The sequence below is a fragment of the Neoarius graeffei genome, chromosome 5 (genome assembly GCF_027579695.1).
Source record: "Neoarius graeffei isolate fNeoGra1 chromosome 5, fNeoGra1.pri, whole genome shotgun sequence".
NCBI classification, from domain to species: Eukaryota; Metazoa; Chordata; class Actinopteri; order Siluriformes; family Ariidae; genus Neoarius; species Neoarius graeffei.
The window spans coordinates 50621872-50639096 of record NC_083573.1 but is presented as its reverse complement, the minus strand read 5'-3'; the positions used below and the strand labels follow the sequence as shown (position 1 = coordinate 50639096).

The 17225-nt window shown below is 40.2% G+C and overlaps 1 protein-coding gene across 1 annotated transcript; it reads left to right on the top strand.

The window, feature by feature from the left end:
• Positions 1–14286: 14286 nt before the first annotated feature.
• Positions 14287–16110, top strand: lingo4b (leucine rich repeat and Ig domain containing 4b). Its single transcript, XM_060920579.1, has one exon. It carries the CDS (start codon positions 14287–14289, stop codon positions 16108–16110), a length of 1824 nt encoding a protein of 607 aa, XP_060776562.1.
• Positions 16111–17225: the final 1115 nt, after the last annotated feature.

Here is a 17225-nt window from a genome sequence, read left to right as displayed (position 1 = left end):
AAAATGGCCTTTCATGAAAACACAATAACTCAGTTTTGTCACGGAGGGTCACAAATAAAAACAGGGTGTGTGTGTTATAGATTTCTATTTTATGACTTCTAAATTATCATGTCAGTACAAAAATATTTTAGAGTCCAAATGTTCGTTTTCCAGCAGAAAAATAAGTGTTACAGAAAAAATAATTGTATCTGAGCAGCATATTACATAAGAGACCACTTTAAAAAAAAAAAAAAGAAGAAGAAAACAGAATGAAGGCTACTGGGTTTTGCTGCAAAATTAAGAAGCAAGTGTGACAATCAAAGTGTCCAGAAGAATTGTGGCTGGTTCTGTAAAATGCTCAGTAAAACCTACAGCTCATTTCCTTATAAAACTGCACTCAATTTACTGGAAACTACTAATTTTTTTTTAAAAGCAAAGGGTCATCTCACACCAAACATTGACTTTGTTTCATTTATTACGGCTTGCTGCTGTTTATAGTATTTTTTTTTAATGTTGAAACATTTAATTTCATTACTGTTAAGCTATTTTTGGTCTACAGCATTTTTATTTTTATTTTTTACATGTGCCTAAGACTTTTGCACACTATTGTATATAAATGAAATTTGAGGCACATATTGATTATGGTTTCACAGATGTACACACCGGGGCGGCACGGTGGTGTAGTGGTTAGCGCTATCGCCTCACAGCAAGAAGGTCCTGGGTTCGAGCCCCGGGGCCGGTGAGGGCCTTTCTGTGTGGAGTTTGCATGTTCTCCCCGTGTCCGCGTGGGTTTCCTCCGGGTGCTCCGGTTTCCCCCACAGTCCAAAGACATGCAGGTTAGGTTAACTGGTGACTCTAAATTGACCGTAGGTGTGAATGTGAGTGTGAATGGTTGTCTGTGTCTATGTGTCAGCCCTGTGATGACCTGGCGACTTGTCCAGGGTGTACCCCGCCTTTCGCCCGTAGTCAGCTGGGATAGGCTCCAGCTTGCCTGCGACCCTGTAGAAGGATAAAGCGGCTAGAGATAATGAGATGAGAATGAGATGAGATGTACACACCCAGATTTTTCACTGTACCTTTTCAGGAACCTGTCTTTTAACATATTTATAAAATGCAGATTTTTTTTTTTTACAGGATTTCCCCCTTTGTATCCTCCATGTATCCCCTCCTTAGTCTACAGTTTAAAAGTTCCAAAACTCTAAAGTTCCTTGAAAATGTTGTCTATAGTTTATGAATAACAACAAAAGACCACCCTGCTTTAACCCTTCTGTCATGGCTGCAGCCATACCCATGACCATGCCCACTTCTGCAGCCTCGCCCATGTCTTCGCCGATATCCATTACCTTGACTTTGTCCTTCTTGTCCTTTATCTACCTGCACCTGTATCTCTCTTCATCCTCTGACCCATCTGGAGGCAGCACATCTGGTTTAGGCCATATTATATCCTTGTAGGGCTCAGGAACAAAGGCTCAGATGTGTTTGTAGAGATGCTGTTGTCCAGCTAGCGGAGGTCCAGGTGAGGGAAATGTGACTGGAAGACCACCTGGATCAGTTTTTTGGGGTACAAAAAGGTGATAGCACGATGTTCCATCAGGCTTGATCTTGCATGTGCAGATGGAAAAAAGAGGAGTTCATTGAGCTGCAGGAAACTAATTCAACAAAAGATATTAGGCCTATTTCTTAAATTTAATCATCTGTCATGTGCAGCCACTGTATGCACTCAGCATCACAACCCATGCTTGCCAATTTAAAAATAAAAGGGCATGAAAAAGATAGGCCTATCTGTGTCTGTACACATTAATTATGTCAGTTCTTTGTTAAAGTCTTGGAATTGAATGTGACTGAAACTTCTCATCCTGGTTAACAGTTGCTTACGTTTTTATGTGCCGTCAGTGCTATGCACTGATGGCATATAAACGTACTGATGTAATGTTGGGCTTCTGTAAGACTTTGAAACATATACTCATGAAATTTATAGTGATTCCCATTGTGTTCATGATGCCCCTCGCAAAACCAACTTCCACAATACACTACAGAATGATCATAGTAATTGCCCACAAGATAAAGATGTGACTTAGCTACAGTTTGAAGCTTTTCTCCCACTGGCATCAGTGGCATATTCACCACAAGTGACACTTTCCATGATAAACTGGAAATCGGTCTTTTTTAGGTCAAAGTCTCATCTCATCTCATTATCTCTAGCCGCTTTATCCTTCTACAGGGTCGCAGGCAAGCTGGAGCCTATCCCAGCTGACTACGGGCGAGAGGCGGGGTACACCCTGGACAAGTCGCCAGGTCATTGCAGGGCTGACACATAGACACAGACAACCATTCACACTCACATTCACACCTACGGTCAATTTAGAGTCACCAGTTAACCTAACCTGCATGTCTTTGGACTGTGGGGGGAAACCGGAGCACCTGGAGGAAACCCACGCGGACACGGGGAGAACATGCAAACTCCACACAGAAAGGCCCTCGCCGGCCACGGGGCTCGAACCCGGACCTTCTTGCTGTGAGGCGACAGCGCTACCCACTACACCACCGTGCTGCCCCCGGGTCAAAGTCACACTCAAATTAATTTTTGTTGCTATTGATATCAGTTATAATATCCTCTTCCCAGGGTTGTGCAAAGAAATCCGTAACTTAATTGCTCAACTTTAAACTATCGTTGCATTTGAAGAGTTTTGCTATTTTTTTTTTCCTAGAAAGCTCTATAAGAAGCTCTTTTAAGTGTTTGGTAAAGAGGTAGTTATTTAGTCTTTATTTGAAGACAGGTAGTGACTCAGCTGTTCATAGAGATGGGGGAGTTTATTCCATCACTGCCATACTACAGATGGTTTGTAGGGAATATGGTGAAGAGCAAGGTTTTTGTCTCTATTACTCCTCAAACTATACTACAATCAGGAGTCTACCCTGATAATTAGAAAGAGGTAAAATGCAAGAGTCCCAGTTAAAACAAAAACCTCTAAGAGTCAATCTCATTTCCAACCAAACCAAATTACTGGTGCAGGGAAGTAAATCTAACTCTGTTCATATTCCTGCCACATTCTGATGAGCTCAGGTTTCCTGATTCAGTTTTTGGCTCACCTGCCGAATGAAGGCAGTCAAATTGATATTAATCCCCAGGCTTTTACACACATATTTTGGTCCTGAGGAGCTCACAGAGGAAAAAAAGGCACCCTCCATCAAATATCTCCGCTCTCACCACCAACACATATACCACACCCACTGCTCTTACCCTGTTGTTATTCACAACTTTGCCTTGTGTTCAAGGAAGACACAGGACAACACAGTTTTAACATGTTTTTAATAATATGGCGAGTCACTGTTCAGATGTTTGTGTCAGCCTAGTCACATTAGATTTTTGGTTTCCTCAAGAAATAAATGTTCTTTCAAGTTGCACTGTGATGGCTTTGACAACTTTTGAGTATGTCACTGCCTTCAGCTGATTTTAGGCTGTGCCATTACAGCAGTCTTTTCAGATTGTTACTTGTCACATTGTACAAGATGAATGCAATTAAAATCTTGGCAGAATTCTATAACAGACTGTACAATCCCATTTGTTCTCCATGTCAGATGACACTATGAACATCATCTAACAATAGACCTGCTATTAAACCAAATTACTGCCTTCTGCTTACATAGTCAATTAGTGTAATATTGGCTCATACAGAAAACAGGATCACATAAACATTCTTCAGTGTGAACCTGAGGTAATGAGTATCATTTTTCTGGCCATTAGCATGTTTTCTACATGCTCTACCATTACCACCACTGTATACATTCACTGTCCCTTGAGTTTTAGACAGCCCTATTCTTCCAGTGGTGGCTTTGAGACAAGTGGTGTAGTAGCAGACACACTCTGGTATTTTAATAAAAAAAAAAAATCGGACACTGCCAAAACTTTGTTGAAACCATCTTGAGTCACAATGGCACTAAATCAGCAACTGGTGACCACATCACATTATACATTCTATGACTGCAGATCTCAGCTCAAGACCAAAGAATTATTTTACAATGTGTGATTTTTGTGTAAACCTGGCTTTAGTGTGCCACACGTCACAGATTCTGTTACCTTTACTTCAGTTTCACTTCACATAGACATCACATAGATTTTAACCTTCAGTGATACATGATTTTATTACAGGAAGAGGATAAAAGATTAAGAAAACTACATTGTCTGAGATTCATAGTACTGTGCAAAGACTAATTTTACCTTTTTTGGGGTCATTACAAGCCTTGATAAGTTCCCAGATACACAAATCTCATCTGAAAGCCTTGTCAGATAAGCCTCTTGAATTGGGTTTTTAAGAACAAGTTTTGTAGCATTTACTATATTTAAATTTGAGAAATGGCACAACTACAATCTATATATTCAATTACAGTATATTGCATTGATGCACATGCCAAAAATGAGTCAGAGATTTTATTACACATTACATTTTTCCTTCACTGAGGTATATATGCCTGTTATAGAAGTGGTCTGATTTACTTTTGTTCCATACAGACTTCATTTTTCAGGCTTTCAGGATGGCAAGGTGGTACAGTGGTTTGCACTGTCACGTCACAGCAAGAAGGTTCTGGGTTTGAGCCCAGTGTCTGACAGGGACCTTTTTGTGTGGAGTTTGCATGTTCTCCTTGTGTCTGCGTGGGTTTCCTCCGGGTGCTCCGATTTCTTCCACAGTCCAAAGACATATAGGTTAGGTTAACATGGGGCTGCCTTGGACTGAAGTGCCCTTGAACAAGGTGCCTAACCCCCAACTGCTCCCCAGGTACTGTAGCATGGCTGCCCACTGCTCTGGGTACAGTGTCTTGCAAAATTATTCATCCGCCTTGGTGTTTGTTCTGTTTTGTTGCATTACAAGATGGAATTAAAATGGATTTTTGGAGGGTTTGCACCATTTGATTTGCACAACATGCCTACCACTTTAATGGTGCAAATTGTTGTTTTACTGTGACACAAACAATAACTAAGATGAAAAAACAGAAATCTGGCGTGTGCAGAGGTATTCACAGCCTTTCGTATGAAACCCCTAAGTAAGAGCTGGTCCAACCAATTCACTTCATAAGTCACATAGTTAGTTGATTAAGATCCACCTGTGTGCAATCAAAGTGTCACATGATCTGTCACATGATGTCTGTATAATTCAACCTGTTCTGGAAGGACCCTGACTCTGCAACACTACTAAGCAAGCAACATGAAAACCAAGGAACACTCCAAACATGTAAGAGGCAAAGTTGTGAAGGAATATGGATCAGAGTTGGGTTATAAAAAAATATCCCAAACTTTGAATGTCCCAGGGAGCACCATTAAATCCATTATAGCAAAATGGATAAAAGATGGCACCACTACAAACCTGACAAGAGAAGGCCGCCCACCAAAACTCACAGACTGGGCAAGGAGGGCATTAATCAGAGATGCAATAAAGACACCAAAGATAATACTGAAGGAGCTGCAAAGATCCACAGCAGAGATGGGAATATCTGTCCAGAGGACCACTTTAAGCCATACACTCCACAGAGTAGGGCTTTATGGAAGAGTGGCCAGAAAAAGTCACTGCTTAAGAAAACACGTTTGGAGTTTGCCCAACAGCATGAGGCAGACTACCCAAACACATGGAAGAAGATTCTCTGTTCAAATGAGACTAAAATAGATCTTTTTGGCTGTCATGGGAAATGCCATGTGTGGCGCAAACCCAACACCCTGAGAACACCATTCCTACAGTGAAGCATGGTGGTGGCAGCATCATGCTGTGGGGATATTTTTCATCTGCAGGGACAGGAAAGCTGGTCAGGACTGAAGGAAAGGTGGATGGCACTAAAAACAGGGCAATCCTGGACGAAAACCTGTTTGAGTCAACCAGAGGTTTGAGACTGGGATGAAGGTTCACGTTCCAGCAGGATAATGACCCTAAACATACTGCTAAAGCTACACTGGAGTCGTTTAAAGGGAAACATTTAAATGTTTTAGAATGACCTAGTCAAAGCCCAGACCTCAATCCAATTGAGAATCTGTGGCATAACTTGAAGATTGCTGTACACCAACACAACCCATCTACCGGTAACTTGAAGGAGTTGGAGCAGTTTTGCCTTGAGGAATGGGCAAAAATCCCAGTGGCTAGATGTGCTAAGCTAATAGAGACATACCTCAAGAGACTTGCAACTGTAATTACAGTAAAAGGTGGCCCTACAAAGTATTGTTTTTTTTTTTTGGGGGGGGGGGGGTACCTATGCGCACTCCAGATTTCTGGGGTTTTTTTTCATCTTAATTATTATTTGTGTGATAATAAAATAACAATTTGCACCTTTAAAGTTGCAGGCATGTTGTGTAAATCAAATGGTGCAAAAAATCTATTTTAATTCCAGTTTGTAATGCGACAAAACAGAACAAACACAATGGGGGATGAATACTTTTGCAAGACACTGTATGTGTGCGCTCATTGCTTATGTGTGTGCATGTGTGTGTTCACTGCTTCAGATGGGTTAAATGCAGAGAGGAATTTTACTGTGCTTAAGTGTATGTGTGATAAATAAAGTTGTTCTTCTAAACTAAAATATTGCCCTCTGGAATCTCTGGGTAAAATAATGCCCACATGATACATTATTGTTCCTTTCTGATAGTTGTTTGATATAACTACATGCTTCATGCTGATGGGCGGCACAGTAGTGTAGCGGTTAGCACTGTTGCCTCACAGCAAGAAGGTCCTGGGTTCGAGCCCAGCAGCTGATGGAGGCCTTTCTGTTTGGAGTTTGCATGTTCTGCCTGTGTCTGCGTGGGTTTCCTCTGGGTGCTCCGGTTTCCACCACAGTTCAAAGACATGAGTAGATTAACATGAGGCAGCCTTGGGCTGAAGTGTCCTTGAGCAAGGCACCTGACCCCCAACTGCTCCCTGGGCACTGTAGCATGGCTGCCCACTGCTCTGAGTGTGTGTGTGTGTGTGCATGCGCGTGTTCACTGCTTCAGATGGGTTAAATGCAGAGGATGAATTTCACTGTGCTTGATTGTGCATGTGACAAATAAAGGTTTCTTCTTCTCTTCTTCTTCCTGATATGTCCTGCCCCTGGAGGCTGTATCAAATACAGTTATCATGTATACTGTCTGGAGCCTCAGCTGCCTCCATTTATTGACACTTTCATGTAATGGGAGATCAAACAGTAGATTGTTTACACAGTAGTGTGCAGTGATAGGAATTTCTCTGTGAAGGCAAACGTGAGGAGACTTGGGGAAAATCCAAATGAGCATTTTAATCAGCTAACTTTGAATATGTAGTCACAGTCCCACCATTGCTTGATTTATTTCTGACTCCTGTAATTCCTGGAATGGTTGCACTGATGGACTCCAGCAATCACTTATCTGATCACTGGGTTTGTTTTGCTCAGTCGCTCTGTCAATATTGCCTACCAGTTGCTTCAAATGAATTAGGTTGTTATTTAAGAGTGCCAATTATATGTGAATGAGAATTTGCTGAAAGGCTGCATTTTGTAGCTGATGTTTTACAACTTACTCTACACATCACACATTTACAAGGGGTTTCCTTGATATATGAGCTAAGTAATCACTTAATATAAATATGTCTGTTGTAATCCCATGAGCACTTAGCTCCCATAGGATCAAGATAACCACAAATTCAGTTTTGACTTCAAAAGCTTTCAGTGTTCTAAAGTTTGTTATTATCAGCAATCAGCTTGGGTCAAGTGTCTCTTCCTCATGTTTATTCTCGTTTGTAATCTTGATGCTGAGAAGCAGAGGGACTGCTCAAACACCAAGCTATCAAGAAATAGTCTAACCCTCATGTGGTTAGCTAGCCAGGGGCTGAACCTGTGGAAACAGTCCCCTATCTCAATATATGATCTCATTCTAAGCTTACTCGGAATCTCAGACTGATATATACATGAAACAGATATGAATCATACTCCTCCCTGAACAACAGCCAGTTCCTATGCCTGGAATCTAGTCTGAAACCAGGACCTTGCAAATGATATCAGTTCTAAGTCAGCATGCTCCAGTCAGCCTGTGTGCCAAACAAAAGCCAGCTGTCTGCTCTCTGTAAGGGATTATGCAAATATTTGTTTGTGAACTGGTTATACTGTATGGTGTCTAATCCATTGCATTTAGTAGCAGTCCACATTGCTTTAATAAAACGCTAAACCTTAAAGTGCAGTGAACACATGTAATTAACTTATTATAATAATGCATATATATTCAATTGTATTGCATAAATCATCCATACTCCCAGTACGAGTGATTTGTTTATATACTAGTGCTGCCGATCAAACAATAAATGATAAGACTATATCTTGTCATTAAACAATGGTCCATCACAGAGGTATGCCATCATTGTATGTACTGTTTCTCTATACAATCCTTTTTTTAGTCACCCACAGAGTACAGCACAAGGCTGATCTTCAATAATCTTCAATTTAAGAAATTGTTCTGTTAGACTTTGGATTAAGCTTCCTTTAGCTCTTTAAAAATGTAGCCAAGAACAGCGATCACAGTGCTTTAAGTCAGGTTAACCTAAAAAAAAAAAGGTTGCTCTGTGTCCTTAAACACAAAGGCAACAAATCAGGACATTTTGTCCATTGTGTTTTGCTAAAAAAAAAAATTCAAGTCTTCCTGACAAACCAATATGGAAAGCTACGTGCTTTCATACCCCACCTCTACATGTGCGACAGCCTTGGGCTTGATATTGATATATCAAGCAATGAATAATCTAATCATGTCTGTTATGAGCCTGAAGCCTCTGCACACAAGCCTCATTTTGTCTTCATATCTCTGATGCTCCCCTTTAGTTTTAAGCATAAAAATCAGTCTGTTCTGCATATACTAAGAACAAATCTGAAATCCTTTATTATGCCCAAATTTGCAGTACAAACTGAGGAAATTGATAGGCCTTTCTTATCTGTTTTATGTCTCATATTTGTGTATGGGCGGCATGGTGGTGTAGTGGTTAGCGCTGTCGCCTCACAGCAAGAAGGTCCGGATTCGAGCCCCGGGGCCGGCGAGGGCCTTTCTGTGTGGAGTTTGCATGTTCTCCCCGTGTCCGCGTGGGTTTCCTCCGGGTGCTCCGGTTTCCCCCACAGTCCAAAGACATGCAGGTTAGGTTAACTGGCGACTCTAAATTGACCGTAGGTGTGAGTGTGAATGGTTGTCTGTGTCTATGTGTCAGCCCTGTGATGACCTGGTGACTTGTCCAGGGTGTACCCCGCCTTTCACCCGTAGTCAGCTGGGATAGGCTCCAGCTTGCCTGCGACCCTGTAGAACAGGATAAAGCGGCTACAGATACTGAGATGAGATGAGATGAGATATTTGTGTATGTTTTTCCTTCTAAGAATGTTTGAGTATTCATTACAAAAATAACGAAGTACAATCAGGCATGAAGTATTCTTTGCTAGTGTTTATTTGTGAAAAACAAAATACTGCAGCAGAGAAAATGTTAGAAATTAATTATCAAGGGAACATTAATAGAAATCAGATTTATAAGATATTAAACCCTGGAATAGCAAAAAATAAACACTTCTCTTTCCACGATGGCTAAGAAGAGACTATAAATCATACCTGTACATGACCTTTCAACCTTAATTACCATATAAGTAATTACATTATTGTTTCCCACTTTGTTCCAACAGGCTGTTTCTGGGCTTGGTTGTGATAACCTGTATAAAAACATGCAATTTCTGAGGCTCAAGATAGAATGGGCTAAAGATATGCGAGAAGGCCATATCTTTATAGACATTTGCATATAGTAATTTTTGACATATTAATCAAACAAATAACCTAAATCACATACTTAAAGAGAAATAACAATAAATAATTTTTTATTTAAAAAAAAGAAAAAAATAAAGAATGTTAATGCACTGAAATCAGAGGTGGATGGCCTACCTCCCCCAGCCTCCACCCTTGAGTGAGAGTCTGTGAAACTGTGTTCATTTTAAAACATCCACAGGTCCCCCTCCCCATCTTGTCCCCTTCCTCAGGCCCTTGCCCACTTGTTAGCATTTTTCTGTCATGGGTGGAATTAGGCTCAGAGCTGGGGGGGTGGGGGGGGGGGGGGTGAAGTTACACTTTAAATAATCAGATGAATAAAGTAAAAGAAACAAAATATCAATCTGTACTCTTGCTCAAGGGGAAATTTGCAGAGGGAAATTGCTCAAGGGGCATTCTGTCATCTTCTATCATTCAGTCCTGCATGTGTTATTTGCTGTAGTAGGCTTTAACCCTTTCACCACTGCAGATTGCTATTCCGGACTCACTGTAGTTGGGAAACCCCTGTATATGAAGTTAGCTGTGGTGAAAGGGTTAATACTCATGAATGCAGTCCTGCTGAGTTCTGCAGCATGTGGAACTAGCACCAGTTGCTGTCAATAAACAGCTCTGTCTCAACTATTGTTGTTTTGTCTGTGGCATTCTAATTGGGAATTAGTGAGCAGCTGGGGTTAGTTCTCACTCAGTCAAGGTAGGAAGTATCACAGTGTGTAAAAGAGAGCAATCGAGTCAGCTTTACCCATTCCTGGTCTGCACATTGAGGTCAAATGTCAGGCTAGAGACAGAGGCCAGTGACCTTTCATGCACTTCTCTGTCTAATGCTTCACTGGCTCTGATGAAACTTTAAAGAAAGTTAAAAAGTCCATACATTTTTGAAGTATATATTTTAGTCAGTGCCAGACTGCCAGACTCCCTCTCTCTGTCTCTCCCTCTGTCTGTCTCTCTCTCTGTCGAGTTCCATGTCAGTGCTGAGACACCAGTGATGCTGGCCTCTCCTGCTCTTCAGATCTGCCTGATCCATCCTGATGCCCTACTTCTGGCTGGAGTCTCATCACATTGCTCCTGTGGGGGACGGCCCCATATGGACAGTCAAAAGACACACATAGGTGGGGTTTACATTAGACCGTATCAGCAGATCATCAGATTAACGTTTTTAAAACGATTAGCGTGCACACAGCAACGCCAATACACGATTCGCATGCACACAGCAAAGCCAATACATGGATACGCTCGGCTCCGCAGGCATCCTGCGCTCCAAATCACTCCGCCCTGAACAGCGAGTGCCCTCTGGAGGGTGCGCACTCCGGCACTGTGCAGCTCACAGAGCGCGCGAGTGGAGCGCACGAGCAGTGATTTGGGACTGAGCCGCTGTGTGTGTGATCTCAGTGCATGTCGGGTATGCGCGTCACTTACCACTTGCAAGTGGAAGGATGGCAAGCCTAAAGACAACCATAACTACACAATGGGCAGTATTTGCATCAGTATTTGCAGTATTTTCATACTTTTATACTCTTTAATGAAAGGTGATACAAGGCGGAAGTCCGCACCGTTTTTCAGCAGTCGCGTCACATGACCAACGCCAGCAAATCAGGAAGGTGGATGTCACAGTGACGTTGTCCAATGACGACGCCAGCTAGAGCTCAGCACAGCGTATCCGCGTATCCGCCTATTCTCAATGTTTACACAGCACCGGACCAGACACGATCTGGATTGAATACGTGGACCCTGGCGGATTCCCGTTTCCCGGCGTTTCCAGGCGTTTTAATGTAAACGGACAGTGCATCCGCGAAGAAAACGAGACAGATACAGTCTAATGTAAACTTGGCCTTAGAAGATGGCTCTGGACACTTACAGTTTTGCTATGGCTTAGGACTAAAAAATGCCATGATAACTTTAGGAGTGCAGTTGTCATGAACAGTTTTGCACTCAAGTCTCCATCTGTAAATAGTTGATAACTTCAACAAAATAGACTTCATGCTAAAACTATAATGAGTTTCCTGGTTGCACAATCGTACTTTGTGACTATATAGGACACAGTTATAGAAGCAAGTTATTTACAATCACACTATCTGTTATCACCCAGATGAGGATGAGTTCCCTTTGGAGTCTGGTTCCTCTCAAGGTTTTTTCCTTGTGTTGTCTGAGGGAGATTTTCCTTGCTACCATTACCCCAGGCTTGCTCATTAGGGATAAATACATTTATTAGGGATAAAATAAGTTCATATGTTTAAAGTCTTTATTTTTCTGTAAAGGTGTTTTGCAACAATGTCTGTTGTTAAAAGTGCTATACAAATAAATTGTCTTGATTTGAAACAGTGCTTTTGACCTTTTCAGGCAAAGGTACATTTACAAGGACTGCTATTCAATCTATCTTAATGTTACTATGATTTCTCTGCTGAATGTTAGGAGAAGGTCATATCTGACCTTGTCCTAGCACTTTAGCTGCAACCTAATGAAGCTGTCCAAGCTTGATGAATTTCATCTTTTGATGAAATTGGAGAACACTAACCACACATATGCAAAGAGGAAATGGCATCAGGTTGGCAATAACATGGTTTTTAGTTGTTTGTCATTGTTGATTACATTTGGGGTGGTGCAGTGGTTAGCACCGTTGCCTCACATCAAGAAGGTTCTGGGTTCAAACCTCGTGGCCAATGGGGGTCTTTCTGTGTGGAGTTTGCATGTTCTGTCCGTGTCTGTGTGGTTTTCCTCCGAGTGCTCTGGTTTCCCCCACAGTTCAAAGACATGCAGATTAGCCACTGGGGTTGCACAAACCAGTGCATACTTAGTGCTGGTCTCAAGACTGGATAGACTGGGGAGGTTATATCAGGAAGGGCATCTGGTGTAAAAACCTATGCCAAATCAAATATCTGTTGTGGTGATCCCTAACAGGAGCAGCTGCAAGAAGAAGAAGAAGATTGTTGATTACATTAGATTAAAAAATGATATATTTAAGTGGGTGAGGTTTGTTGTTATGTATACTACTTACATGGGGATGTGGGATGTCTGATAAACTGTACCTGCCTTAAACCATCAGGCACATACAAACCATAACATTTCCTTAGCTATTGTGGATTTTGAGTGACTGAGTGAAAAGGTAGAAATAGAGAAAGTGAAAAAGTGAATTATTCCTTAAGCATTACCCAAGTTTGTGCACCTGTCTAAATCTAACAGAGGGATTAACACTTTCATTTTTTTAAGCTGGGTTCTCCACTCCACAGATAGGTTGAATACTATTAGAATAGGACAGCCCATTCCTATTCTAGCCTTGTGGGAATGCTAAGCTTGAAAACATATTGAATTATTGTCTACAGTCATGTGCCTGCTACTTAGTGATATTAAAAAGAAAAAGTGACTGTCCTGGGGAACAAGTGACTTTAAGCTGCACAGGTTTGAATTGGTTTTTGTGTTGTAACTGAGTGATTTTTTTAAAGAGATTTATATATTTTCATATATCTTTTTGGCATGCACCAAATTTAATTTTACTCAAATTGTTCATGCAATTCATGTAATTACAAACAAATAATGTAATATTAATTATGTTAATTTAATAAGTATTCAGTGAGTTTAGTTTTTGAGTTGGAAGATATTCTTTAATACAGTGCAAACTGAGGCGGAATTAATGTTAATATTGACTCTAGCAGACAACATATTATCTTGAACAATATGGTTATCAGGCTTATTTTATATAACAAAGAGCTTAACTATCAGATTACAAAATCTAAATTTGGACTTGGTTCTTCACAATTGTCTAGATCTGCAATTATAATAGCTTTGAATAATATTGGCTGTATATTACTGTTTATTAATTTAAAAGGGCTCTACTGTATTCGCTGGTAGTGTACAACTAATGCATATGAAGAAGCTTTTAAATAATAGCACATTAGAGTAAGACTACAACTAGAATATTTAGGGAAAAACTACATGCCATAAATATGTTAAAGTTGCTTGATACCAAATAGACTTCATTGAAAATATTTTTGAGTCTTTAAAAATCACTTGCTCTGGAATCTTTATCCAGCATCTTTCCAAGTTTATAAGGTACACATTAAAAATGGACGCATAGCCACAGCAATGACATCTTCAACAACAACCACAAACAACCACAACAACAGCAATAATAATAATAATGATAATAATAATAATAATAATTGCCAGAAAGGTTAATAAATAATAATAATAATAATAATAGAAGAAGAAGAAGAAATAATAATACACAACCTTCACTAACTCCCACCATACTTCACTTGCAGTTAGGTTTCAAGCTAGCTTGTGACTTTTTTTGTAGTATGTTAGTATGTATCACTTTCATTCTATTGGTAACATGGTTAAACACCAAATAAATCAAACTGAGGAGGGAAAAAGTAAATTTATTGGCTTGTATTTTCATATGGTGATTGTACTTTCATAGTATATTACATTGCACCCATAACAGTATTAAGCAGTATTATTATAATGTTATTCATCTGATGCTGATCTGCTCTTCAAATCACTCCTAACTGAGACTGTTTCTGTTGTTCCAGCAGGCAGGAAATAAGATGTTTGTGGAGTTCTGTCATCAGACGTGGGTCTTGGCACTCCTGCTACTCTGCTGTTTGCACTTATCAGTGTCCAATTTCCTCTGGCCATGTCCTCAAAAGTGTATTTGTAGGCAGGACACACTAGAGGTCAACTGTTCTTCAAAACACTTAACAGCTGTTCCAGAAGCATTGCACATCAGTGCCAGGCGGCTGAACCTTTCTGGCAACCGCTTGAAGACATTGAGTCGGCGACAGTTCTATGGATTAACCCAACTAGAGGAGCTGGACCTTAGTGAGAACATTATATCTATGATTGAAGTGGAAGCATTTCAGGGTCTGAAAAACCTACGAATTTTAAAAATAAAAAACAACCGGCTTAAGATCATACCAGTTGGTGTCTTCTCTGGTTTGCCAAACCTTATCAACCTGGACATTAGCAAGAATGAGATACTTGTGTTTCTAGACTACACATTTCAGGAGATGGTAAACCTACGGGAAATGAATGCAGGGGAAAATGACCTGGTGTTTATCTCACAGAGGGCCTTTGTTGGTCTACAGAGCTTACAGGAGCTGAATGTGGACCGCAGTAACCTTACCTTTATCCCTACTGAAGCATTTTCACAGCTCCAAAGCCTGACCAAACTTTACCTACGGAGACTCAACATTAATGTATTGCCCAACAATGCCTTTCGTCGGCTGCACCAGCTGCATACACTGCAGATACTTCAGTGGCCCTCACTAGAGACTTTAAACAGTAACAGCCTTATGAGTCTAAACCTCACTACCTTGGTTATTAGTAACTGCAATCTGAGTGCCATACCATATGCCTCATTGCGCTATTTAACACATCTGATCTATTTAGATCTGTCCTACAACCCAATTACATCTATAGAGGGAAATATGCTAGGGGAATTGCTCAGACTTCAGGAATTTCACTTGGTAGGTGGAAAACTGCTCCGCATTGAGCCAGGTGCCTTTAGGTGTCTTGTTCACTTTCAACTGCTCAATGTATCCTCAAACCGACTTACAACCCTGGAAGAGAGTGCCTTCCACACAATTGGGAACTTACAGACCCTGCGGCTAGACAGGAACCCCCTAACTTGTGACTGTCGGTTACTGTGGGTGGTCCGACACCGTTTGAGGTTTAACTTTGATGGTCGGCAGCCTACATGTTCTACACCCGAACGTGGTCGCAAGCAAGAGTTTCGTGACTTTTCAGAGGCAGAGCTCCCGAAAGTGTTCATCTGCACACAAGCATATATCCTGGAACGTAAGCTGCAAGAAGCAAAAATTGATGAGGGAACAAATGTGCAGTTTGAATGCAAAGTAGATGGGTATCCCCCACCTTCTATAACTTGGTTATCACCCCAGCAGACTCCATTCAGCTCTATGGGGAGAATACGAGTGCATACAAATGGAACTCTGGAAGTGCGTTATGCACAAGTGCAGGACACTGGAACTTACCAATGTATTGCAGCTAATGTTGCAGGGAATGATAGTATCTCTGCCAGACTTCATGTGAGGAACTCCCCTCGAAATTATACAACTCCCAATTTCTTTGATGAGAGTTGGGTTGAAACCTCATTGCCTCCTTCCACCAACTCTTCAGCACAAGTGTCAAGCCCTTACCCCTTTGATGCCAAAACCCTTGTCATTGCTACTACTATGGGGTTCCTTTCCTTTCTCAGCTCTGTAATAATCTGTTTTGTGTTCATGTTCCTCTGGAGCCAAAGTCAGGGCCAGATTAAGCACACAGCCACCATTGACTTTGTGCCACGTACATCTGTGGGAGGAGGTGGAGATGGTGCAGACACAGGGAGGTTTACAATGAAGCTTATATGAACTCATCTAAAGACAGGGTTTGCAGGAAGCTAATGTATGATAAAATAGCCAGAATTGTGGATTCTGTCAACTGTACTGAAATGTTGGGGGATAGTTTGGTAACATTGCATAAGCTTATAGTGTACAACTGCCTTTAATTCAATATTGCCATTAGCTTACATTCTATGGGGTCAATAGACCTATTGCTGAAACATGCTTGTTTTTGTTGAAAAAATATAGAAAGTAAAAGTTGTGTTACTATTTAAAAATGATAAGAATTAATTTGAGACATTTATACCAAAACAAGCATCACCAGATATAATATGTGTATTTTGATCAGGTAATGTGTATTTTAAAAGTGTAGTGTATAAGTTGTAGTATACAAATTAGTTAATTATTCATATTTGCATTATGGTTTTTGGATTAAATTAAACTAGATCAAAATATAATAAAACTTCAATTAAAATGTCAATTATGGTATATTTTCCTGAGCTGAAAAAGTACTAAAAGTTATGAATTCTGTAAAATCATGTATGTTTGACCTCGGTAATTTTTTTTTTAATTAAAAAAATTTAGATGTGTTTTGCCAGTGTATAAATATCATAATAAAAAGAGTATGATGTGATCAGATGACATAATATGTATATAATGTGCAGTACCATACAAAAGTTTGGACACACTTTCTAATTCCATTGTTTTTCTTTATTTGTAGTAATTAAAAGTCACTTCATGTCTTAAAGTAATGGTGGATGTCATTCTCTTTACTTAGCTGACCATTTTTGACATAATATGGATTACTACAGTTGTGGAATAGGGCTAATTACTGGACGTTTATTATTTACTATTTACTGTTTGATCTCAAATGCATTAAGAAGGCAAGAAATTGCACTAATTATCTTTTAACAAGGTACTTGTTAATTGAAAAGCATTCCAGGTGACTACCTCATGAAGCTGGTTAAGATAATGTCAATTGTGTGCAAAGCGTCATCAAAGTAAACGGTGGCTACTTTGAAGAACCTAAAATATGAAACATATATTTTTTTTTAACCCTTTTTTTGTTTACCACATAATTCCATATGTGTTCCATATGTTATAGTTTTGATGTCTTCAGTATTGTTCTACAATGTAGAAAACAG

Bases quoted from the DNA above. Each gene is read 5' to 3' on its own strand.
- lingo4b (XM_060920579.1), top strand. From the start codon at position 14,287: ATGTTTGTGGAGTTCTGTCATCAGACGTGGGTCTTGGCACTCCTGCTA.